Raw genomic sequence first — 27,768 nt, 5'->3', positions numbered from 1 at the left:
CTGCTGTGGTCCATCACGGGTCCAGGAGTTGTTCTGGAGGTGCAGTAGTTCCTCTTTTTTCCTGAAGATCCAGGAGCCCATCACCTGGGGTACTGGAGGTCCAGTCTGTGAGTTCTCCATGATGAACTTTATGCTGATCCTTGCCCGAGGTTTGATGGATCACTGGCTATCGTTTTGCTCCCTGCATCATGAAGGTCTTTTGGTCCACCAGACTGGGCTCTGGAGTTTTGCTGGTATGTGAACTATTTTTGGGGGGTTACCAGTCATCAAACAGGGGCCTCAGCACCACAGCATGGTCTCTAAGGTCTGCCTGCATCCATGGAGCCATTTTGCAGCACACAAAGAAACAATGTTGTTGTACATTGAAGATCAGCCGAATGTGAACGTGAGAAAACATTTCATGCGTGGTCAATGAGGAGCAGGACAGAGCCACCCCAGAGATCAAAGGACTCAGTGTCTGGGCTGAAAGACAGGGAAGAACTTTAGTGTCTAACATAGAGATAAATAATGGGACAGTCAGCAGAGTGGGTAAATGTTAGTGCTTTACATAGATTTAGCGGGGATAATAGCAGTGATGAAACAGTGCAATAAAAGGAGGGGAGGCTATTTAGTTTGGTTTATTTCAGTGGACATCAAAAGCAATGCACCAGCGCATCTGAAAGACTGTCGAGGGTGACACATCAAAGACACACTGCCATGACACCACATAGTTATTATAATTCAAACAAAAAACTAAAACTAAAATCTACTGTTTTGCAGAAGCAGCTGTGTTCTGTTCTGTCTAAACCTCACTGTCTGGATCATTTTAATTACAAAAGTCCAAATGGATTCTGCTCATTAAAAGTTGAGCATGCTGGATTTCTATTAGAATGTCATCCCCAGTATCACGTATTATGAAGCAGAAACTACAGATTTCAGTACTGAATAGAAATATAATAACGACAATACACATGTTAAAATACAATTCTGAGAGCAATAATGTAATCACATTCACAGAGATGCTGCTTGCAAGAAAAACTTCAGTATGTTCTAAGAAACAAGTAAAGTCTTCAGGAGGTCATTGTTTATTTCCTGTAAACAATGACCTAAATATATTTCCACATATCATGCCAGCTCTGTTTGTTTCCTTATCAACACAGATACTATTAACACATATGACAATCTACAAACTTCCCAAGTGTTTCAGTTAGAACCTCAGAGCTGAGTGAAGTCTTGGCCAACAATGACCACATACTTATCATGCTGCAAACTCTCTATTTAGTCTTACCATTGTTTTCTATAAGGGCCTGGGACATAATTTCCCTTTTACCAGTCTTAAGTTGGAGCTTTTTTTCCATTTGGTTGAATTGGACCTGTGTTTTTTCCTGTTATTGTTCATTTATAGAACTGTCTCCTGTCTGGACACCACGGTCTGTTAACTTGGCTGTTTCCTATTTTACATCCTCCCATACATAAATTATGATATTCTGCTGCTGATAATGAAAGCTTCACACAAAGACGTCTTTTCATTATAATAAGGCCTTTATTCGTTTATTTTCTACAAACTCCTGACTTTGCTCTGAGATAAGAAGCCATTATTTGATTTCAATAAAGCCCGGCTCTGTTTGGTGTGCTTGATTGTGAACATGGAGTTTGTGGATTTCTTCTCAGTGTGGAGCTGTGATGTAATGTGTATGCAGGTATAAATATAGAGGCATGGCTGCATAGCGTCAATGCAGATCAATGTCGCTCCGACGCTGAAGCCAGTGCGCCTGTCGGTCTGGGAATGAGCGCAACTTCCACACGCTCCTCTCCGCTGCGCCGCTGCTTCTTCTTTTTCTTCTCGCTTCACTGGAGAGGCAAACGCCGGGAAGCTGCTTTCAGAGCCGGACCCGGGATGGGCTCTCTGGCAGCCCTGCGGACCGTCCTGGTCCTGGGCCTGGTGACCGGTCTGGCAGGATGCGCCCCCGGCCTGAACGGGACGGCGGACCGCTGGGAGGCTCTTTATTCCCGGTCCTTGGCCCGTATCCCGGGGGAGAAGCGGGAGGAGATGAGCCGGGACAGCGACTACCTCCTGGGCATTAAAAGGTTGCGGCGCCTCTATTGCAATGTGGGGATCGGCTTTCATATTCAGGTGTTACCGGACGGTAGAATAACGGGAGTACACAACGAAAATCGTAACAGTAAGTTGTGTGAGTTTTTTTTAATTATGCAGAAGGTAGTGATTCTTTATTTCCTCACTTAGCACGTTTACTCACTTTATTACGCAAATAGGTTTGTGGTAATAAAATCCTGCTGTTAGAAAAATGATTGAAATTGGCCTATTCTCCGAGGAAACCTTTCAGGACTAAATTACAAAAACAAAGGCTGTTTCCAGCCACAGGTTACACTTTGTAAGCCCAGCACCTGATCAAGACCTGTGCTCTTGGATGCTGCTGCTCATGCTGTCACATTGAACACATATTGATCCCCCCTCAACATCTGGAGTCCTGCTGTAGTGCCGCTGAGCACTGCTGTGCCGGTGCTTTCCTGCTGTGTAACTAGAGTCCGCAGTGATCCGGGCCGGCGGCCAGCAGCACCTAAAGTTAGGACACGGAGCCGTCAGTTCAGACACACTAACCCCTGCGGTCCCCACGGACACTCTCACATACCACCTCTTTTCACACACGACCAACATGGCAGATCTGATCTCTGCCGTCCAGTGTAGGAGAAGTGTGCTCCTAAAGTGAGAACAAGGCGAGCTGTGGCGACAGGCTATGCTGGGCAACTCTAGGCTTGTTGTTTTTACTGGGCCTCCTCTGTACTATTTTGGGACACGGGATAAAAATTCAGGGAGACACATTACAGAAAATCTAAGTGAGAAATTCAGTCCACATTTTAAAAGTGAAGCAGGGATAAAGGCAGTCAGCAGTTTGTCAAGACCGAGGGACAATCTGAACCTAAACTTTTCCATGGTTCCACAGTTCTGCAAGAATGACTGTCAGCATGTTGTTAAGTGATCAGTACCTTCAGGTGTTACATGACAACAACCAAACCTCAGAGAAAACAGGCCTGTTGATCTCAGTGAGATTCAGATCAAATTCAGATCCAACAATGACAGCTGCATTGAAAATACAGACCTTTAAGGTACTTAGAGAGCTGAGCTGAAAGTTTACATTTTGACAACTTGTTTTTATATACACGACCATTCAAAAGTTTGGTGTCACTTAGAAATGTCTGGTTTTTTTAAACAATCATTGTTTTTTCAATGAAAATAACAATAAATGAATCAGAAATACAGTCCCATCATTGTCAATGTGGTAAATGACTATTCTAGCTCGAAACGGTTGATTATTTTTAATGGAATATCTACATAGAGGTACAGAAGTGCATTTCCAGCAACCATCACTCCTGTGTTCTAATGCTACATTGTGTTAATCATGCTGAAAGACTGATAATTAGAAAACCCTTGTGCAATTATGTTAGCACATGAATAAAAGTGTGAGTTTTCATGGAAAACATGAAATTGTCTGGGTGAGCCCAAACTTTTGAATGGGAGTGTGCCTTTAAGGCACTTTGAGAGCTGGGTTGAAAGTTTGCTTTTTGACAACTTATTTTACAATAGGTTTGAGTTCACATAGTCCTAACATTTTCACATCCATCCTAACAAGAAGTCATCTGTTTTTTGTGTGACAGATGAGGTTTGTATTGTCCCACACCTTCCCAAACAGAGGTAGTTGACACTTTTGAGTTCTTCAGTTTTGTGATGAGCTCTTGATTGTCCAGCTCATCTCCTGAAATACATACAATAATGTCAGTGTGCCCATGTGGAGCAGCAGGTTCGGATCTCTCCATCACACCAGAATGTTTCAGCATGTGGTTTGTTCTCCCTGAAGGTCTTCTGCAGATCTCACCGGTGGAGAGAGGGGTGGTGACTCTGCTGGGCGTTCGCAGCGGACTCTTTGTGGCCATGAACCGAAAAGGAAAGCTATACGGATCTGTGAGTGAACAACAAGCACTGTAATCTCGACTGTCCACTGCTGTCTTCTGTGTTGCACCCCCCCCCCCCCCACACACACACACACACACACACACACACACACACAGATACTAGTTTGCTGAAGACAGTTTCGGGTTTCAGTTGTCACTTTTGCATATTTTCTTGCAGCCTTTGTTCCAGCTGTGGGATTCCAGCTCTGTTAACAGATGCTGCCCATAAGTGTCTGTTTATTAGTATGATGAGCTTTTTGGGAGTACTGGCATCATGAATCTAACACACCTGCAGGACTTAGACCAGAGACAAGATTTCAAAAGTTTGAAAATTGGCGGAACATGTGTTGAAATGTTTCAAATAACCAGTGTCTGGAGGAAAAGTACTCAGATACATATACACAAACATATTTCTTGTTATAATGTCTTAAATACTTGATCAGTATTTGTGACACTCAACACTGACCCTCCAGGTTTTTAAAGAAAAATTAAAAGGAATTTTGAGGAAGCATGAGCATTTTGTTGTTGTGGGAACTCGAGCTTTGCGTGAATTATCTAAATGTCTGTGAAGTCACATTTTAAAATTCTAATAAAAATTAATCGAGGATCTGGAGCACAAATAAATGCAAGAAGGACAATTTAACATTAAGCAAAGCTTTAAGTTGCTGAAAAGAAATATCTCACTGGAAATTGTCTAAAATCTAAATGGAATTCAGAAGCAAGTTTTGTCACTTCTTGTTGAACTCAGCAGTGCTGTCGCAGTCAGTCTTTACAAAATTTAGACATACCCATTGCTTAATTAATACGCCATCAAAGTAAATGTGTGGCAGCGGTTCTATGTAGAGAACAGCTATTACTAAATACTCTGATGCAGCGATGACAAACTGTGGTTAAACTAGCTGTATCAACAGACTAAGCAGACATTAGTTGCTGTATCATATGTTTAGTTTAAAGAGGAAAAGATGTAAGATGGATTACACTACCATTCAAAATTTACAGTCATTTAGAAATACCCTTTTTTTTGAAAGAAAAACTTTTTTTTCAATCAAGATAACATTAAATTTATCAAGAATCCAGTCCAGACATTGTTAATGTGGCAAAGTTTCATTGCAGAAATGCAATGACAATAAATGTCCTTGAATCTTTAAATGACTATTCTAGTTGGAAATTGCTGATTTTTAATAGACTGTCTACATAGAGGGTACAGAGGCCCATTTGTGTTCTAATGGTTCATTGTGTTAGTTAGTTAATCATGTTGAAAGGCTAACTGATGATTAGAAAACCCTGGATTACCCAAAACTTTTGAACGGTAGCGTATATTTCTCAAAAACTCTTAACAACACTTCACCTCATCAAATGAAATACAAAAAAATGACGAAGTCTTTATTGTCTCAGATATAAGTTTTAATAGTTCAACCAAATCAAGACAGTCAGTTGTTTGTGTTAAGAAGTTACAGACTTAGACTAGATTCATGATGCAACATTTTGCACTTCTTACTGAGCAGCAAGGTGTGGTTACTTCCTACTTCTGAAATAATAACACAGTCAAAGGTGAGCTAATAACTAAATTCAGCTGGTTTAAGCCTCATGATTCACGTTCCACTCTCTGAGAGAACACAACCCAATCACAGCCTGGTGTCCTGGGTCCTACCTCACTCACATCATTCATCATTACAAAATCTTAGTTTTTGTGTAAAGTCTGGCTCTAACTGCTCCAGTACAATAACAGCCCTGCAGTCAGAAATAAAGCAATTGTTTGATAGTAATCACAGTGAACAATACAGACTTGAAATTCCCCCTCGAAAATGTCCCGGCATCTTTGTTTTGTCTCTGCCTTCAGACAATCAGCATTTTCAAATAATCTCTTTTCTCTTGTAGTTGCACTACAACAACGAGTGTAAGTTCAGAGAGAAGCTCCTCGCCAACAACTACAACGCCTACGAGTCAGTAGCCTACCCGAGGATGTTCATCGGCTTGAGTAAGAATGGCAAAACAAAAAGAGGAAACCGAGTGTCACCCGCCATGACAGTGACACATTTCTTGCCAAGAATCTAGTGGCCTCATAAATAGACTTCACCTCAATATGGAGACAGAGAAGGAGGGAGGCTCCAAACCATGATGCACTTTCACTCCTAGCTTTATGCAAGTGTATCATATTTGATCTTTTGCTATGGATATATTCATTTCTTTAACATATGTTTAGCAGCTATTTTGTATGTTTTTTTAGGCGTCTTTTCATTGGGGGAGAGTCAAAGATGCTCAACATGTTATTTATGTTTTCATTTTCTAATTTATCAGACATTTGCTGCTACTGAATGAAATCCTGTCTTTGGATGTTGGTTTTCTTTGTACGGATGAGAAAATACGCAACACTGCACAGATGACTTTAATGTGTTTTTTTGTTTTGTTTTGTTTCTCAGCAGAAAAGGACCTTTTTGAGTCTTAGTCTAAAAAAACAAAATGAGGCACAAGTGTCTTTGGTGTGGGACATGGCACTGATCACTCAATGCTCCAGTTCTTTTGTGTGGCGCTGGAGCCTAATTGAAACAGTATCATCTTACTGTAGAGAGAGAACGAGAGAGAGGTGGGGAGGAGAGCAGGAGGGGGTGGTCACAGACCTCCTCTGGTCTGTTTATAGCTCTGCAAGGGGGGATGAACTATGAACTTTTCTGCCGTCAATCTCAGTCAGATCTATAAGTCTACCGATAGAGACAGGAATCCACTCTGACATTATATAAGTGGGGAATTTGGGAGTTTAAAGGCAAGGTCAAAGACCTGAAATGCAACAGACAACTTTTAGCCTTGACTGTGGAATATGACTATTCTTAATGTCAAGTAGTTGCTGATTGTCAGGTCTGGCTGTTGGATGGGGAGAAAAAAAGTGAACATGCTATTCTGAAGCAGGAGAGCATTAGCTGGGAAGTCTGTACAAATATTTGCCTGTGTTGTGCCAAACTTTGTCTCCCTTTAAAAAAGTCTTTTGCCTAATGATCTCTACCTGAAAGCAAGAAGGAAGACCTCAGTCTTCAAAAAAAAAAAAAAAAAAAAAAACACAGCAATTAAATACACCCTAACTCAGTTTATTTCACTTTTGCTTGTGTAACTGTGACCTGGAGCTGCAATAGTTGCTGCTTTGCAGAGTTGTGGTTTAAAATCACTTTTGGGATTTAAAAAAACACACACACACACACACACACACAAAAGAAACATTTGAAATTTATAAATTAGACAAATTTCTTGCTCAGAGTTAGATGGAAGATTGATACAACTTTCTTGCCTGTCCAGTACATATAAAGACATACGAAGTAACAGCCAGCAGCATAAAGACAGCAAGATTTACTAATCCGCTATTTTGAAACTCACTGGACAACGTATACAGGTCTATTCATTGTGACCCTGCAGGAAACACTTATTGTATTTATACTAACAGATGAGATCTAATTTGCAAGTGAGCTTAAGTGGGTGTATTTTTCTAAACTGATGACAAGCTCAGACTAGCTGTTTCCCTTGTTCAGAGTCTTAGTGCTGATCTTTGCTAACTGGGGCTGGCTGCAGCGTCATATTCATCTCCATGAGAGTAGTTCCAATGTGACCATCTAACTCTCCACAAGAAAGCAGATACACATATTTCCAAAAATATCCAACCATTCCTTGAAGAGTCCTTGTATCCTGAAACTCCTTCAGTTTTTATTTCTCTGGTGATACATCAGTGTCATCTACTGAGTGCATTTCCCCTGCAGTCATTTCCTTCTGCAGTGCTAAACAACAACACACTCAGGATAACTCACAGGCTCACAAATACATTTGGTTGAGGTTACAAACTTTGGCACAGTTCTGGTACGACAAGTCCCTTTTGTGTATTTTGTCTTTGACAAACCAACACATCTTTTCAGGCTTTGCCATGGCTTCCTGCAGCTGTAGCTGTCCTGCTCTGGCTAGTTTACTGTCCGTTTTTGCCACACTCCTTCCTTGTGTTTGTCACTGTGTCTCTCTGAGTCCGTGTGGTTGACTGCAGCTCAGCTCTGGTGGCCATGTTGTCCTAGTTGCGCCTTGTCACGTTCCAGCTATCTTTACCCTGTGATTTACTTTTAGAAAGGATAATCATGGGAGAAATATTTACGGACAGCTGTTGGACTGTACTATATGCTAGGGCCAGTAACCCTATATTTTTCTTTATATATTTTGTAAATATAACCTCTCAGTAACTGAAGGTTCTGGTATTCCTTTCGGGGGGGAAGGACAGTTTTAAACCAACAGAGCCGGGTGGAAGTTACTGTCTAAAGGCACAAGGTGCTTTTGATTGGCTCATTTTGGCGCAAGTGATTTATAAAGCCACCAGTCATCAAAAACCTAGGTCAAGAAAGGACTAGGGATAGGTGACCACATGTTACCCATTTCTGTTTTTGTTCGCTCTCCTGTTTTCTCATTCAGTTCTTAGCTAAGAGATTTGAAATCTTCATTTCAACATTCCGCATACGATGACATATATTGTAACCAGCCCAACTCCTGTTTGGGACTGTACTGTTTGCTCTGTTGAGTCAGAGTGCTTGCAGTAGAAGTGATGATGTATTAGCACAGAGGCCAGCCACACTGAATGCACACGCTAGCTATTCAATTGCAAATAGCTCAAACAAATATCATGCAAACTGTTGTTTGTAGTGCCTTTATGTCCTGACTGCTGCAAACCATGACTGTCGAGACTGATCTAAGCTCTGCAGGCTCACTGTGAAATATATGTCAAAATAAGTGCAAAAGCCACTGTCTGTTGGTCGCACAGCATCTTCTTTTACAGCGTGGTTGTTAAAATCTCTTAAACATATCAGCCGGTCAGCAGTAATGTATGCAGGTATACTGGTGTGTCTGCTGCTCACAGCTGGCCTCAGTGTTCTCCAGTGTCACTGCTTTGCATGGCAGGCATCATGTTTACAGTAGAATACCTTTCTGCTCTCTGTCACTGACCCAGGACCAGCCCTCTACCCCAGCTGCTCATTTGGTTATCCAGCTACAGCCCAAGCAACAGCAGTGCAGTTCCTAAGTCAGCATCATGCGACTGGTGTAGCACGCTTTCTGCTCTGAGGGTGCAAATGATTCCCAGCAGCTTTACTGCCACTGCTGACATGCAGACTTTTACAGACAGGCTGCTGCCATACACACATTTATTGTTTTGTTTTTTAAATTTTTATGTACAAGACAATAACAGGTCCCAAACTTCCACGGATGTCACCATTACAGAGTCGTTTGACCAAAAACCTGATGGTATCTAGTCATGCAGATAGCGTTGTCTTTATGTATCCAGGTTTGAGCTGTCCTTTTCTAAAATGTCTTAAATGTGTAAACATAAGAATGGATATTTAGGATTAATAGAAACACTGTCTCTTGCTGTAGGATTTCCTCAAAGTCATTTTTAAAAATCCTGTCAGTAGAATAAACAGGTTGCAAGGGGAACTCCCACAAACATATATATCAGAACCTGGGCAGTAAAAGAATACTCTTAGATCTCCCTGGCTTGATCCTTCAAAGATAACTGAGAAAAATTTTTCTGTATTTTTTTTTTTTTTTTTACATTGAGCATTAACAAACCCCCTTAGAGTGAAGATACCAAGAGAAAGCTGAAAGGAAATTGGAGAATTATATGGTGGTCCTGAGTGCGCATCAGGGAGTGTATGATTGAACCTGTAAAAATGGATGACTGCTTTTCTTTGTTCCAATTCTTTTTACACATCTACACTTTAAACTGTTGATATAAGTCTGTGGAACTCTGCATTCAGGGAAAGTGACAAGTTGATACTGTACTATTTTTGAATTGAGTCCTGTGGTCTTATGTAAATTTTGTATTAACTACTTTTATCAGTTGTCTTGTAGTTTTATACAGGGCTTAATAAAATGAAACACTGTATGTGCTGTGCACATGGATTAAGTCCAACTTAAAGGAAGTTGACAATAAAAATATGTTCCCCTAATTGAAATGTGTGTCAGTATCTATATTTTGACAGGAGGTTGTCTTATATCATACGCTAGTCTTTCAGTTATGCAAACTTCCTTTCAAAAGTTTGGAGCCAAATAAAAATGTTGATAGTTTTGAAAGAAAAAAAAAAGCATTTTCTTAAATTAAGATAACATTAAATGAATCAGAAATCCAGTCTAGATAACTATTCCAGCTTGAAACGGCTGATTTTTAGTGGAATATCTTTATAAGGGTGCAGAGGCCCATTTCCAGCAACCATCACTCCTGTGTTCTAATGCTACATTGTGTTAGCTAATGGTGTTGAAAGACTAGTTGATGATTGGAAAACCCTTGTGCAATTATGTGAGTACATGAAAAAAAGTGTGAATTTTCATGGAAAACATGTCATTGCTTGGGTGAACACAAACTTTTGAATGGTAGTGTATATGTGACATTGTATCACACAAATGTATTGATGTTGTCATGTAAACAGTTATAAAGCAACAATCAGCGAGTTTCACTAAGTTTTGTTATTCCAAAGGGCAACACCGGAAAGCTAGTATTTGTGATACTGAGGTAACACTGAGAGTCTCTTCACAGTATTTACATACAATCTCTAAACTATTAAACATGTAGCTGCTACTAGTCCAGACATGTGCATCCATACAGATACAGAAAGCAAACATTCTACTATGACTGGACTACTCTATGATCATATCTTTCATTCACACGAATACGCTTTCTTTTAAAAGGGAGTTTCGAAGTGATTTCTGTCAAGACAAGCACCATTGCAGAAAGAATCTCTGTCCGTGCTTGAAAACACGTCACATAAGATTCAAAATTGTAACACCAGACAGTAACTGCACTGCTTCTAATTTGGTCGGATGTGAATTTAAAAACCAACAGTTTAGATTTGCTATGTATAAAATACATATTCCACACTCAAAACTCTATGGCACTAAAGTCAGTACACCTTTCATGATGGAGATTCAAACGTTTATCTTTTTTCAATACTTTGAACAGCCATCTTCATATCTTCATTTCTGATTAACACTCAACCCTCCTTGGCATGGAGTATGACAGATTTTAGAGAGACGTTCTACCATTTGTCAGAGACTACTTTGCTGGAAGGGCAGGCAGTGGTGTGCTGTCTGTGGCACCACTTTAGCAGGATGGACAGTGCAGCTCTGATTAAAGCCATCATAGCTCCTTTTACACCTGCTGATTATTATTGTGTTTCATGTAAGTGCTTGTATCTTTTCGAAGACTCGCAATCAGTTTTTTTTTTTTTTTTTTTTTTGGTTGTTGTTGTTGCTGTCATGTCTGAAAATGCACTCTGAAAGTCAACTTTCTTGTAAAAACAGGAATAGTGGGTTTTCCTTAAACTGGATGCTGTTACACATTAAAACATATCTATGATGGTTTATATTTACAAATGATTTATTTATAAAAGCATGTGTCTTTGTAACTAAGACATGTTTTAGAGTTGTTGTCAGGATACAGGTTGGGTTATCCACAAATCACAGGGCTGGCATTTTAACCCTGACTCCTCTACATGCATGGCAGCTCTGTCACCACTGCTGTGTGTGTAAATGGGTGAATTAGAAATCATCAAAGGCTTTATAGACACACTACGGTTGAAAAGCTGCTTCAATAGCTACAGATGATTTAAATATTTAGTTAAAAATTGCAAACATTGTATGGAACATATCTGGAAAACACAATTTTCCACTTTCCTCATCGACAACATACATGCTTAATTGATTCATGCTTGTTTCTTATAATCAAGCTGTACAGTAAAAATGTGACAGTGGCTGTTTTCATGAGAAAATTATCATATAAGACTGTTGCAGGACATAGATAAAACACAGAAACATAAACACAGATTCATCTTCAGCATCGTAATTGGACAAATATGAAAAGGAAAAAAGGAGGAGAACACTTTTTTCAGTAAACCAGACGACTGAATTTCCCTTCGGGGACGAAAAAGCGATTCTGATTCTGATTCTGATTGAAATTTGTCAGTATTATTATAAAGTCTTGTACACATACATATTACAGTATTGTACAGATGTAACATACATATAAAGCATTGAAAAATTAATATTTCATATCATATGAAAATCATAAAGAATTCATCAAGTCACCATCTAAAAATTAAGTCTTGAACACAGCCAGAATGTTAAAAAGCTAACAGAACTTATAACTAGCACACAAACAGAAAGAAATCAAATTCAAGAAAGAAAGATTTAAAGATTGAACGTCACATTTTTATTAATTAATTAATTAATTAATTAATTTTGCATTGTTTCATTCTATTGTCACAAGTATTAAAATACTGCATTGAGATCAGATTTTTTGGCATCCAACTGTTTTTGGCCATTCTTTGTTTTGGCTCCAAAAAGCACCAAATTTTGCAGGATTTACTCATAGTTTAAATGTTATTTTTAAACTAACATTTAAATGTTAATTTAAACTAATGGTAGTCTGACTGGCAGGTTAAACTGCCAATCAGAATGTGACTTTTTTTTTTTCTTTTAGCTGTTTATTCCAGTACTACATGTTTTTTTTTTTTAATATATATCATTCTTTCATTCTTGCTTGCTGTCTGCTACTTGGATGGTGTATCTGCTACACTGCAGCCTTGCCCAGAGCAGGACAGGTGGTCACATAGCTTGCCTACGTATGTATTTCTGTCCCCCCCATTCAGCTGCAGCCTGGGCTAAAACAGGCCTCATCGCAGCTTGAAAGAATGACAGCTTTCTGCTCATGGAACTCAAGGCTGGTCTGGTTAAAGGTTGTAAACTGGCCAAAAGATAGAGCCCAGCCTTTTGCATCCTCTTTCCTATAGCTGAAAAGCTGCCCATGATACACACTCAAACACACACCTGTGGAGTCAAACGTCTGAGGCTTTCAAGCTGAGCAGCAAGGGAAGAGAAAAAGTTAACAACAACGGCTGTGCCAACAGAGAGAAGTGATTTAACAGCAATTGACCGGTGCCTGAGTAGACACACAGATAGGTGAGGACATTTCAGATCAACCCCCAACTACACACACACACACACACACACACACACACATAGACACCGGAACATTAAAGTGTTTCCCAGTTTAAAAATCTTTGTGTGAATTTTCACAATATTAATTTAAGATAAACTGCCAAATCCGTGTCTGCAGCTCCAGTCTGACTGACTGCTTTATTAATCCACCAATCAGGAAAGCAAACCAGGTCAGACTGTCTGGATACTCCAGAGGCAAATCAGGTGCTTAGTGGAAGCATTCAAATGTCCTCACCATCTGTCTGACAGGACACCTGCTTCTGCTCCAATACCAATCGCGCACGCACACACACACAAACACACACACACACACACACACACACACACACACACACACACACACACACACACACACACACACACACACACACACACACACACACACATTCAGATAGTGGTATACAAACAGGTAAAATTGTGTCACTGGTAAATATTTCTGTCCTTTTAGACAGAAAAGTCTTGCTTATCTCTGTGAGGAAAAGGCCCTTACCATCTGTGTGTCTGATGTGCTCCAGATGTTGAGCTGTAAAGAGAAGGTAGGCTCCTAAAGACGACCGCCCTCCCCCAGCCGTTTCTCACTTTTATTTACTGTGGACGTGCATATACAGTATGTGCGACTTTAGGAAATGACGTGGACTATTGCCTTGTAATTGAGGCCTTGCATTCTAAAGCTGCAGCTGACTGGTCCCACTGACCCTGTCTCTTTATCAGAGCTCAACACTCAAACAATGTTGCTTTGTGGTAGGTTACTATTTAGGTGTTACATACAACTATAGAAAATTGTGTAATTGTACACTATCAGAGTGTGATTTGATATTTCTGATATTTCTGAGAAGGATTCTAAGAACATGGGGCTTCTCATCCTCATCCTCTTAAAGCATTAGTACTAGATAAACACTAGATTTCCAGATTGTCAGGTGAAAGATGACTCACCCTCCTATCCTACCGCTGTTCATAATGTGAATGTAGAACGTCAAAATCTCTCCTCAGTCTCTCTGACAGCAGTGGAGTACAGATAAAAAATCTGTGGTTGTGCTTCACTTTGTCCCTGCATGTCTCTAATATAGAAGACTGAATATAGCAGTGACAGGAGGCAATATTGACTAATGTCACCTTTTAGCCATACGGCTTTGGGAGAAAACAGCTGAATATCAAGGAGTGAGTGGCTTGACATTGTCAAAACATTGATCAACTTCAGTATTAAACATTTACATTAACCAATCATAAGGTGGCCTTTTCAAATCTTCCTTCCTTCCATTATCTATACATCATTTCATCCTTATTAGGGTCTATCCCAGCGGACTTAGGGTGAAGACAGGGAACACCCTGGACAGGGTCACCAGTCAATCACAGGGTTACATATACAGACAAACAATCATACTCACATTCACACCTATGGATAATTTAGAGTTACCAGTTAACCTGAGTATGTTTGGACTGTGTGAAGAAGCCGGGGTACCTAAAGAAAACCCACGCATGCACAGGGAGAACATGCAAACTCCCAGCAGAATGATCCCAGGCCGTGATGCAAATCGGAGATCTTCTATCTGCAAGGCGACAGTGCTAACCGCTGAGCAACTGTGCAGTCCCTTTTCAAATCTGTACATGAAAAACAAGCCCAGAGCATCTAATTTTTAAAAAATGACATAATTTATCCAAGCCAAAACTTCAAAATCCCCCAAATAAATGCAGCACAGTTCAAAAACGTTATACAGAGGAATACATTTTTGAAATATGCATTCAGCATTATGAAATATCTCTTCAGAGGTGATGTGCACAGTAATGTAGAGGCAATTAATTGCAAGAAAAATGGATACACAATGACAAAACATGTGACCAAAGCGAAAAATGCAAAACAGTTTGGATTTCAGAAGGCTAAGAACTTTAGAGCTAACATACAACAAATGACAGTAAAAAATGTATCCTCCAATTTTCATTATTTTATACATAAAAATGAGGAAACACACAGTACCAGTATGCTGCCAGTAACTTGTAACCAATGCTGCTGAACAGAGATCCTATCAACACAGAACAACAACAGACTGAAGCTATTTATTCTTCATAAATCTTAAAGCACTATTAGGTTGGGCCCTCACCCAAACACCCCCCAACCCTCCCTCCACTTGTGAAGTGCCATGTTTCTTTGAAGCATCGCCACTGCCCCCTGTTGGAGAATCATCAGTACTGCTGAACTGAAAACACTCATCAGGGATTACTTCCAGTCGAGTATTAATCTTAATATATCAGGTGTCATATAGCATACCCAGGAATCATCAATCAACAAATAAATATATGTCAGGTCATCCCATAAGGAAGTGAACAGCCTGACCTCTAAACACATCTGCAGACCTGCCACTGATTTGTGGAAATGAGTGTCGATGACCACACATAACGGCGACAACGTCCATCACACACAAAACCCCAGTGTTGTGGCCTGACATCATCATGCTATGTCCTACAGTTTTGTTGAGCCAACAAACAACTCTGACTCAAACAGCATCATCAACATTACAAGACAGCCATACCTCTCAAATGTCAGCAGGTGGGCCCACACTGCAGCAGTCTGCTGTGTGAGGCACATTTCATCAGCTGGGCTGCACAGCCTGTAACCAAGTAAACAAATCTGCACAAACACCTCTGTGGCAGTGTTTCTATCCTGTCAGAGCGCTGCAATTACATTCTTCATATTGTGTAGTGAAATGCCAGTTAGTACAGTGATTTTACCATAGGTGCTTTAATGGGAGAAATGCTTTCAGAGGACACAGAAAGATTCAACTAAGGTCATTTGTCTTATTATTGTGGTGTTATACAGTGGCTCCCAGTCCTTTGTCACAAGTTGCGCTTGTCTGTGACACTGAACAGCTGCTCACTCTTTAGATTGTACTGAGGAGATGCAACTTTTCAGCCAAAAAAAAAAAAAATTATGAAAGGAAAAATTCTTTGATTATGTTAAAAATACAGGGCCCAAAGTAGAAACTTACCAAAACTCAATACGCCTATGATCACTGAAACAAAACCGTATATAAACATATATAAAATGCCCAGAACTTTCTTAATTTTGGTTGTATTTATCTGGATGCAATATTGACTCTACAATTAAAAGAATTTCCACGACACCTGAAAAGTCTGATTTCACAATGATTGAAATGGATGCAGAAGAATCAGTGACCAACTGAAAAAAATTTGAAACATGGAGGTAATCAGCAAGTATCGGATGAACCACAACTCCACTAACAGGAGTTGGAAATGACGCCACAGACAGTGTATGACTTGCACAATCTAGCTCCAAAAAACATACTGGCAAGTGCTTCAGACTTGGCACAGGGGTTATCAACGGAAACCAGAGTTCCTGTGATGGCTCAGACAGTGTGAAGGACGGTTCATAATGTCCACCTCTATGGACTGTATCCAATCCCCCCCCCCCCCCCCCCCCCCCAAAAAAAAAAAAAAAAAAATATATATATATATACAGTGCCTGTATTTTTCAACTGTTAGATTTTAATTTTACATACCCTATTGTTCAAAAATTTGGTCAATAAGAAATGTCCTGATTTTTGAAAGAAAAACATTTTTTTTCAATGCAGGTAACATTAAAATGAATGAAGAATGTGGTAAATGACTATTCTAGCTGGAAACAGACAATTTTTAATGGAATATCTGCATGGGGTACAGTGGCCTACTTCCTGATTAATTAAATGATTTTCTTTCAAATTATATGGGCATTTCTAAGCGACCCTAAACTTTTGAATGGTAGTGTGTATGCAGTCTAATTTCAGTGGATCCATACATAATGTATCAAAAACAATGACAATGGTGTAAGGCGGCCTGTGTTACAGATGCAACAGGAGAGTGGGGAAGATGCCAATCAAGCAAACTGTATATGGAATTGAATCACGTAAAGTAAGTGAAAACATCTGTGTGGTTGGCCACAGAGCCTAATCTGCAGCTGTAACAACAGTTTCTTTAAGGATATATAGATGTTTTAGTGTCCTCCTCTCTGTCCTTCCTTAAATCCCGATGTTCCCCACATGCCCTGAGGAGTTCTTTTGTATTTTAGGCTGCCATCTAGTGACAGAAGCTGTGCAGATATTGTAAAGACATGACTTATTTAAATTAAAAAAATGTGAATTTACTTTTACTTCAAGCGTAAAAGAGTATACTCAGTACTTTTCTACTTGCTACTTCTTAGATTTTCATTAACTTTCAACATCTATTTGTTAGGACCGTGAGCCAACAGTCACCATCAGTAACTTCTTTTGAATCACTTCTGAAAACCCACTCTTTTAGACTTGCCTTTATGTGAAGTTTAGTTTGTAGTTTTACTGTTCTATTTTGTACTATGTCCTGTTTATTTTATATGTTCTCTCTTGCTTTATTTTAATTTTGCTACCTGGTTCTTTGGTGTGATGCCATTTCTAATTCTCAAATTCTGAAATTCTCAAATTTTTATTTTTTTAATTTTTAACTTTTAACCTTCAATCTTACTCTTTAATCTTTAAATGACCTAGTTCCCTTGTTTGATATAAATGCTAACCTAGCTAATTATTCATTTAGCTTATCATTTTTGCTTTTTATTTTAATTTACTGCACTGCCTTGTTTCCTATATCTTACTTGACTGTCTGTGTTACATGTTTTCACTGTCAAAGCACCTTGTGAATGCTGTTCTGATCTGATTCTTCAGACGTTGTGGCAGCACTCAACAACCACAAACTTCACTAAGCAAGTGGTTGAGGATCTAGACATAAAGCTAACTGATCCTACAAAGCAGGAGAAGGCTGTGAGCAGATATCAAAGAGATTTCAGGGAAATGTCATTAAGAACAAAAGCCAGTGTTGGAAGCTCACAAAGCAACATTTGGATCAGCTTAGAGTGCGCTTGGTAAGAAGGGCTCTACAAATGATGTTCAAGTTGAGCTCTTTGATCACAGTCATTGAAGATATGTTGCAAAAAAAAAAAAAAAGAAGAAGAAAGAAACAGGAGCCGCATTTGATTAAAAAAAGAACATCATGACAGCTGTTCAACAAGGTGGTGAAATCCTGTGCGGCAGCCACTGGTACACTGCAAAGATAGAAGGGATGTTGAATTCCACTACATATTGGCAAATTCTGGATACAAATGTTTGCAGAGGTTGCAGATGGACAAAGGGGAGTATGGTGTTGAAATGCTTGCATACTACGACTACTGTTTAATTTCTGGAAAATGCGTAATTTGCTTGTGGTGGAGGATGAGGGACAAGTGTCATGGCACACACAGGCAGAAACACCATCTTCCCTCACAGAGGATCAATTAACAAAGACAAGCTTTTGAAATCCGGGCCTTTGGTTGCATTTTGTTGAATGGCAATATTTGTTCTGATTACAGTTTAACTTGTATGTAAATGCAGTCAGAGCAACGGAAACCCCGGCCAGAACGTGATAAGACCGGAAAGAAGTCTGTTGTTTTAGTGTGGAGTGACCCAGTCTAGCAGCTCCTCTTGGATTCCGACCAATGTGTAGACTTTACCCTATCTACAAATAAAAATGTGCAATTCGACAGAGTACATTTGGTAGCACTTTATGTAACGTAATTGTGCAACGTGATCATCAAGTAGTCTATAGGAGTACAAGGTTAAAGAGTGGAGCTCCCACCAGCCTACACTAAAGAACAATACCAAGATTATTTTTACTGCTTCTACTACTACTACTGCTAATACTGCTACTACTACTGCTGCTGCGACTACTATTACTGCTTCTACTATTGCCATTACTGCTACTACTGCTGCTAATACTACTATTACAACTACTGCTGCTGCTTCTACTACTGCTACGATTGCCACTACTACTACTACTACTACTGCTGCTGCTGCCACTACTTCTACTGCTACTAATACTATTACTATTACTGCTACTGCTAATACGACTGTTACTATTGCCGCTACTGCTACAATTATGCCTGCACAACTAAAGGTACATTTGTTTGGACAAATATGACCAAAAAAATTGCTCAAGAGAGTTTAATTTAAGAGCTGATATCTATCTGTTTTCCATGGTTTTCTTGATAATAACAAAAACTACATTATTACATCAATAATTATGGCACTGTTCTGCCAAAAATAGTGCTCTTATTCCATGTTTTCTCTTCTGTCTGTTTTTAGTTGCATGATATGGAGAGGAGTTAGTATTTGATTGCATAATCACTGTTTTGGATGATTGCAGCCATGCGTCATGGCATGCTCTCCAACAACTTCTGACATTGTTCTGCTGTCACAGCAGCACAAATTCAAACAAATTTGCTTTGTTTGTGGTTCGTCATTTTGCATTTGATGATTTTCCACAGGTTTTTAATTGGATTTACATCTGGTGATGGAGCAGACCAAGGCATGGTTCCAACGTTCTGGTTCTCTATCCAGGCTTAAACTGACCTTGCCGTGTGGTTGTTGGAAAATCCAGTCAGTGGAGGCAGGAAAGAGTTTTCCAGCTGATGGAAGAAGACTGTTTTCAAGAGTGGCCCTGTACATGACCTGATTTATTTGGCCTTCACACAAATGCATTTGCCCTGTTCCACCCATACTGAAACAACCCCAGATCGTCATTGATCCACCCACATGTCTTACTGTAGGGGCAAGACAGTCTGGTTTGTAGATTCTCCAGGCATCCTCCTAACCAGTAAGTTGGCTGGAGTGGGCATCAACTGAAAATTGGATTCATCACTGAAGAGAACCTTAGCCCAATCATCAACAGTCCAATCCTTGTGATCCCAGCAAAGAGTAACCGGGCTTTCCTCTGCCTTTCAATGATGAAGGCCTTCTTCTGTGCCCTGTGTGACTTCAGACCAGTTTCAAGAAGTCAGTTTCGAACTATTCTTGTCGAACAAGTCACATTTCTCCACGGTGCCCACTTATTTTTTAGGTCCCTGGAGGTTTGACGATGATTCCTGACACAGGAAGGGATGAGTGCATGGTCATCTTGTGGGGTAGAAAGACACTTTCTACTGCGATCAGCTAGCAATTTGGTAGTACCATGTTCGACATGGGACTGCAAAGTGACATAGTGGTCAGCACTTTCGGCTTTTCAGCGACAACATCGCCGGTTTGCGTCCCGGCCTTCCTGGGATCTTTCTGCATGGAGTTTGCATGTTCTTCTTGTGCATGTGTGGGTTTTCTCTGGGCATTCCTCCCACGGTCAGCAAAAATATGCTGAGGTTAATTGATTATTTTAAATTGCCTGTAGGTGTGAATGCAAGTGTGATTGTTTGTCTGTATATGTAGCCCTGTAACAGACGGGTGACATGTCCAAAGTGTCCCCAGTTTTTGCCCCAAATCAGCTGGGGTAGACTCCACACTTGTCTGTTCTACATCTGCAATTCTGAACACCACTCTAATGTACAGCATTCATTTTCAGTGTTATTTCATGCTGGATGAGTGCTTCCCTACTTTATCTTTTAAAATCAATTTATTTTGTGATTGCATATTCCATGCATTATTGAAATATCTTGTTTTTGATTACCACAGATCATTATTTCTATTTTCCTTTCGTATTTTATGAACAAAAATATATTTTGTATTACAACATCAAGTTTTCACACATGGGTCAAAATCAAGCCATTCATCCAAGTGTGATTTATAATCAAATGATTTAAGAGTATAATCATCACTAGTTTCAAATAATTACTTAGCAGTGAGTGGGGCCAAGCACAATATTTGCAATATGCTTATTTGTAATTTTGTCACACATACACATACCTCTAATAACAGATAACACAGCTATTGAACCGTACTGTATTTGTAGTATAACTACTGTAACTACTCATCAGATGAGTCTTATGTGTCATCAGAGAAGTCTTCCTCATATAGGAGAGCTGGATTCATAGACACACTGACAATTCCAGCTTTACCCTGGCAAATATTCTAGGTCATTATTATCATCATCACAATTTTCAGATTCAGAATCAGGACAAATTGTCCCTCATATTACTCATCTGGTTCTTCCAGCAGCATCCTCCATGTCTGAAGAAAATCTGTGAACAGATAAAGAGAATTAGAAGCACAGTAATATTTTTCAGATGTACATCAATATACATACACATACAAAACCTACAATTTTACTTTGGTGACTTAGATGAGACAGCTTAGCGAACTACTTGGCTAAGTAGCTTGAGTAAGTAGCTTAGCTAATTCCTTAGCCAAATAGTTAGCTAACTACAATATCTAGCAATATAGACCCTTTAATGACCCACGTCACGAATGACGTCACAGCTTTAGCTGGAGGCAAAAGAGGAGTCCGCGGCCGTGACCGAAAGGCGAAAGACTGAGGGACTAAGCTCTATCAACTTTTCTAAAATGTCGTGCTGCTGTGTTTTTGGATGCCATAATAGGAGGAATGACATTGGTGAACGCAAATTAAAGTTTTATAGGATTCCACCGAACACTCGTGCTCAGAGGGAACGAAGTTGTGGTTAAATGCACTGAGGCAAAAAGACTGGACAGAGACGATGAGCTGCAGTCAATTCCAGCCATTTTCAGTACAAAAAATCGCTAATAATCTATTTATAAATAAAAAAATATTGAATTCAATTCAATTCAGTTCAGCTTTATTCCAGACACTGGGTCCAAATACACACACCATAAGAACAAGGACACAACAAGACACAGAAAAAAATACAATCAAAAACAATAACCCGTTAAATATGAGGAGAAATACAGGGACGCGCATCGCGAGGTGCATTTCCTTGAAAATGACCGATTCGTGGATTATATACCGACTTCAAGACATGTTTTGGACAAAATAGTTTACTGGCTTGTGTCGTCTGGATGTCCAAGGTTGAATTATGGCCGTTTTTTTGTGGAATATTTTCATCTGTGTGTAATAATGAACCCGGAAATGTGAGTCGCGCTGTGTACGTTAAAGCCGTGTACAGAGAAAGCATGGATGGATATTCGTTGTTTGTCGGACAAATGTGTTTATATTATCCGCTGTGGTAATCACATCTGAAAGTGGTTTATACCGGCGGATTCATGAGAATCTAAGCTTTCCATCGGCGTATAGTGTTTGTATAATCGCATTTGCAGCCTTCGGACATTCTTTAAATTCCTATGCAAATTAGTAAGTGTACCGCCGGCGGTACACTGAGGTTTAACGGGTTAAAAGTGCTCGAGTTTGCAGCGCAAACTCCCAGCGCAAACTATATACTCCCAGTCCCGCTTGACTTCTCGCTCCGCTTTTGCCTCCAGCATAAGCCCCGCCCACAAAAAACGTCACAATGTTTGTAAACAAATAAAGGGTCTATACAAGAATTAGCAAACAAAAATATAATGTGTCAGCAGCTGGCTAATACTAATTACTTGTGCATATCTGACAAGTAATGTACTCACTGTTAAGATAATTAAAACCTCATCAAATATTATGTACAGTTATCTTACACAATGGTCATCAAATATGATAAGGACTGTAGGCCTATCAGATGCGTGACAGGACCTGTGCCGAGCTGTGAAATGTCTGGCAGGTCAATACTTCTCCAGCATAAATGTGTTCTTACTTGGAAACAAACAAATTTCACAGTTTCTGGCCAAACGCTATAGCAAAAGCATGCAGGTCCTTTTTGACCCATGTGTGTAAATGTGATTTTAGAAATACAAAAGCTGTGCTTGTTCATGTAAGTAAGAACAAAAATAAAAATGATGATTTGTGCTGAACAAAGACAATATATTTACTGAATATATTGGAATACTAAATTATAAAATATAGCTTATTTCAGTATAGTCTATATGATAGAAACACTCAGCCGTAGATGAAATAACATAGAAAATGAACATGAGTTTTGACCAATGCTCTGGGTTAGAAAAGTAGTGATACAAAAAAGGCTTTTATTCAAAAAATAAGAAACGAAAAATAATTGATAGGGATTTTTGATTCTCAAGTTTTTTTTTTTTTTTTCATGTCATACCTGTACACAGCTATATGTAGATAGATAGATAGATAGATAGATAGATAGATAGATAGATAGATAGATAGATAGATAGATAGATAGATAGATAGATAGATGCTCCATCTGTACATGAGAAAATGTGCATTGCTTTGTTGTAAGTTTAATTTTAGTCCGATTTTAGCCCTTTTGTATTTCATGTCTTGATCCTTCCTCATTTGTGTTTAGCTGCTGTAACATGTAAATTTCCCTGTTGAGGGATCAATAAAGTTTTATCTTATCTTATCTTATCTTATCTTATCTTATCTTATCTTATCTTATCTTATCTTATCTTATCTTAATTAGGGAATATCTGGAATATGGATGGATGAAATTAATTTATTGCAAAGATATATAACATAAAAACTCAGTTGGTCCACTTTTAACGTATGTTGTGCATCAAAGGGTTAACCACAGCAGGAATCTAAATGAAACCATTCCTATAGTGCTGACCTGGACTGTAAGGGCTTGTCTGGGGCCAGCGCAGAGCTCGGATGCAGTTGGATGCCTTGCAGGGGTGTGTTGTGTTTCGCTTCTGAGAACTGGCTGTGGGAATGAGGGTTATCTGCTGCTGATAAGGGCCCCATTTAAAAGGCTGCGCTCGGATGAGACACTCACTGCCAGCTGGAGGGAGCAAAGACACCGTGCGTCGGGGAATTAGACGAACCATGCTGCTGCTCGCGGTCACCGCATCCGTTGCCAACGTGCTTTTTGCTATTGGAGCTGTATGCATGCCCCTGTCGGACCAGGGGCCCCACATCAGCCAGGGTTGGGGCCAGGTGGTCCGGCTCCGGCACCTGTACGCCGTCAGGCCGGGACTGCACCTGCTGATCAGCGGGGATGGACAGATCCACGGTTCCGCGGACCAGACTGTGAACAGTAAGTCCAACATGATAGATGGCAATTCGCAGGCTGCACCCTGATGCTTGTTGCTGACTGCAGGAGGCTGACTGGGCTTTTAATTGTTACCAACATTTGAACTGTAGGCTTGCTGGAGATCCGACCAGTGGATCCAGGCTGTGTTGTCATCAGAGGGGTAGAAACCACACGGTTCCTGTGCATGGAAGGGGATGGCAGGCTGTACTCATCGGTAAGCATCTGATGATATTAATAATAATAATAATAATAATAATAATAATAATAATAGAAATAATAATAATAATAATAATATCAAAATATATTTTACTAGTCCCGAAGGAAATTGAGGTATCCAGCAGCGCATTACACTACAAATATACAAGAAGGCACAGTAAGGTATAAAAACAATACAAAATATAAAATAAAGTAACAAGTAACAACAGCAACAACATCAACCGACAAAAGTTCATTTTGTGTAAATATCACTGAAGACTTTGGGCAATATGTTTTAATTAGATATTGAATAAATTGTATATTATTGAATATGTTGAATAGTGTGCATGACTGTATGATCTGTGCTCAGATCTGTGCTCAGATGTAACAATAAAACATAAAAAGCTTTCAAATGAGTATGGCTTTACATTAACACACGTGACTCACATAGTGCCAACATTTCACTAAATATATTTATTTAGTTAGCCTTTTTTATTCCATGTAAAACCAAAGAGAGTAATTCAAATCTCAAAGGATCACATGTAACTGTAAAATGGCTATGTGGACAAATTCATAATGCTAATAAAAGTTTATGGATAAATGATTGAAATAATTGTATTTTATACATTTGATATTATATAAGTGCTATAATAGCTTATAATTACTTGGAACTTATCATTCTTACTGTCATGTTTTTCGAAGCTCAGTTTTATGTCTTTTTTTAAATAATGACTTTAGTTTCATACTGTCATTTTTCTTATGCTTTTATTCTACAATGCAACTTGTCATGACTGAGACTCTGCCTTTTCATCTTCAAGCAACCATATTTCTGTCTTTAAATCACAGCACTGCACAGTTCAGCAAGCTGTCGCTGTTAACTAGTGGCATTCAAAGCTTTTATAGGACTGCCCAGGCTTACACCAAGACTCAACAATGTGTCTTAAAAAATCAGTATATATCAGTAGAACAAGCTTGTTTATTTTTTTAATCACACTCATCATTTGCTTGAGAAGGGAAGAGTGCCATTTAAAAGTCCATGAGGACTCATAAGCAACATGAAAATGTTTGTTTAATTATTTGAGTAAAACTGTAGTTTTTTGTAGAGTTCTACATTTGTATTGTAGATACAGCTCAAAAGAAAATTACAAGTTACGCTTCACAAGATAAATACACCAAACGCACTTTAGTCAAAGTGTTCTTGTTCTGCTCAGGGTTTCCACCTAGTTGAGACGTCACTCTGTGTCCATCCAGTCTTCTGTTTCTTTCTTTTGGCTACAGGTTCTGGGTCAATCTTCACTGTTCAGCAGTTTGTTTCCAAAAGTAGGTTTCATCCCCACAGTCTCTAGGAGTCTGTATAAGATCAAACCAAACCCACAGTTGAACCTAAGCATTACAAAATATGTAAAAACATCTTTTTATACATATAAAACAATTTTTACACTGTACATACAAAAATACACATTTTCAATGACAACACTAAAACTTTCAGTTGCCACAAAGTCAGTGTTAACATTTTGTGGTTGATCAGAACTACTTGGTTGAATGTAGCTGATCAGGGGATGGTTGTGCTGGTAAAATGTATCTATATGGAAACAATGGTCATAGAGAAAGGGTTCTAAAAAAAAAAAAAAAAAGGTTCTGTCAGAAATAGTAGTCACTGAATGTAACTCCTGTTATTTGTGTATAGCCCTGTAACAAACTTCATTATTGACTGTGTAGGGTGGCCAGATTTTAGTCCGTAGTGGGTAAGGCCACCCATCAGATCTGTCCCTGCTTTAACACTCTTCAACAGAAGATGTGAGCTAAGTGGTTGCATCTACTGACATGGCTGTAAATTTCAAGGACTTGACAATTCACCTTCTTCCATTTGTCACTTTTCAAATGACACTTCAGCTCCTCTCAGTGTTTTAAGATCAGCAGTCTTCAGTTCTACACAGCATGGTGACTTTAGCTGATACTGAAACTCCATTCAGCACTTAGAGTCAGACCTCAGCTTCTATGAGATGAGCTGTCAGTCCAAATAGAAACTGTTGACTTGGTTACATTAAACTTCTCACATAGCATGACAAAAAATAAATTACATAGTGCAACTGATTAATTTTCACTCACGAACAGTAAGTGTAACACAGTGGTGGTCTTTTCTAATAGCACCTTTTTCAAAACTTGCAAAAACAAACAAACAACAAATCACGTATAAAATGCACGTAAAACCTAACTCTTCTTCAAACAGGTATACAACAAATGCTAGAACATTCTCAAACGATGTTCCAGAAAAATTTCTTCAGGCTTCACTGACCCGCGGTCTCCTTTGCTCGTCATATGTTGGTAATCAGCTTCCATGCTCAGAAAACAGTGCATGCCAGTCAGTCATTCATTTAAACAGAAGAGCAGTTCATCAACCTTTGTGCACTGTGGTGCAGGGTAGGATGTGTTTGCAAAGTGAAAAGCCTGAATGAAAAGGCTCAGCAACAGCAACAACAACCTTGACCTCTGGCTGGCTATCTTTGTCCAAAGTAAACAGACATTGCAGACCTTGCAGCACCACTTACGTCTGTTTTTTCCTTTTTAAATAAAGTAATTAATTAGTTTTTAAAACAGACAATATTTTTGCTGGTATGTACCCTATAGGGATAAATAGGAATAGAAACAACTTCATAATAGTATATTACAACATAAAAGAAACAAGAAGAAATTCTAAATTATTACCATTGCTGTTTTGAAAATTGCAGCTGAAGTAACCTGCTTGAGCCCTTAATAATCCATAAGTCCTCCTCCCCCTCTCTGTACAACATGCATCTAGATTTCTATCCTGAAATATTACAAGGTCCAATGTCACCTAATGTAACTGAAGTTAGACTGATAGATTTTGTTTTGGGTTTTTTTACTACTGGAACAAGAGGAATGTCTGTTGCTATTGAAAAAACATGACAGTATCGTTTACAAGTGCAGATCAAGACAGTGCATGGAAGGTCAAAGCAAACAAAATCAATATGTTCCCAAAATAAAGCTACAGTAAGTCAAATAAACAGCACACACTATGCAACAAAAGAGACAGTTTCTCACAGTGACCGTGCGTTTTATCTGAAAAACATTTTACATGTGAACATCTTCCACCTTTTCAGCACACCTACAGTAGAGACGACTGCACCTTCAGGGAGCAGATCCTTGCAGACGGGTACAGCGTCTACATCTCTGACAGACACGGAGCTCTGCTCAGCCTGGGAAACCACCGGCAGAGGCAGCAGGGTTTAGATCGAGGCGTTCCAGCTTTGGCCCAGTTCCTCCCCAGGATCAGCACCCTGGATAAGACCTTGTCCTCTAAACCAGCTGTAAATCCTCACCAGCTGAGTGCAGTACAAACAGAAGAGCCTGTGGATGCCATGGACTCATTTGGAAAGCTCTCTCAGATCATTCACAGTCCTAGCTTCCACAAGAGATGAGGCAACAGTTTTGAAACACCTGTGTCCTGGGGCTTCCATGCACTCCTCTTTGCATGTTGTAAAAACAGGGACTCACTGCTGGTCTAGTCAGCCCGCACCAGAATAGCTGCCAGCACTGTTCAGTCAGATGTGACCAAACAGAATGCAAGTGCAGTGTCCTGCAGACCGGAGAGCGATGCCTGCAAAGAGTGTCTATCCAGTAATGCTCCATTTACTGAGCAAACACTGGGCGTGTGCTCACTCTTCTCCCTGAAAAAAGCCAAGGACAATGGGAGGGCTGTGTTTGCTTGGAACAAAAAGAAGCACACCACCGACCACAGAAAAACAAAGAGCAGGATTTTCAAACACACGGAAAAGGAAATGATG

At 39.5% G+C, this 27,768-nt stretch overlaps 2 protein-coding genes across 2 annotated transcripts; both read left to right on the top strand.

The window, feature by feature from the left end:
* The first annotated feature begins 1,730 nt into the window (after positions 1 to 1,730).
* On the top strand, positions 1,731 to 9,957 carry fgf4 (fibroblast growth factor 4). Its single transcript, XM_022211088.2, has 3 exons — positions 1,731 to 2,162; positions 3,855 to 3,958; positions 5,827 to 9,957. The coding sequence occupies exons 1-3, from the start codon at positions 1,766 to 1,768 to the stop codon at positions 6,001 to 6,003; spliced, it is 678 nt and encodes a 225-aa protein (XP_022066780.2). The 5' UTR covers positions 1,731 to 1,765; the 3' UTR covers positions 6,004 to 9,957.
* Positions 9,958 to 23,497: 13,540 nt separating this feature from the next.
* fgf19 (fibroblast growth factor 19) lies at positions 23,498 to 27,402 on the top strand. Its single transcript, XM_022211089.2, has 3 exons — positions 23,498 to 23,770; positions 23,878 to 23,981; positions 27,085 to 27,402. The coding sequence occupies exons 1-3, from the start codon at positions 23,560 to 23,562 to the stop codon at positions 27,400 to 27,402; spliced, it is 633 nt and encodes a 210-aa protein (XP_022066781.1). The 5' UTR covers positions 23,498 to 23,559.
* Positions 27,403 to 27,768: the final 366 nt, after the last annotated feature.

The sequence above is a fragment of the Acanthochromis polyacanthus genome, chromosome 2, assembly GCF_021347895.1.
Source record: "Acanthochromis polyacanthus isolate Apoly-LR-REF ecotype Palm Island chromosome 2, KAUST_Apoly_ChrSc, whole genome shotgun sequence".
NCBI classification, from domain to species: Eukaryota; Metazoa; Chordata; class Actinopteri; family Pomacentridae; genus Acanthochromis; species Acanthochromis polyacanthus.
This window is presented reverse-complemented; position numbering and strand designations above follow the sequence as displayed.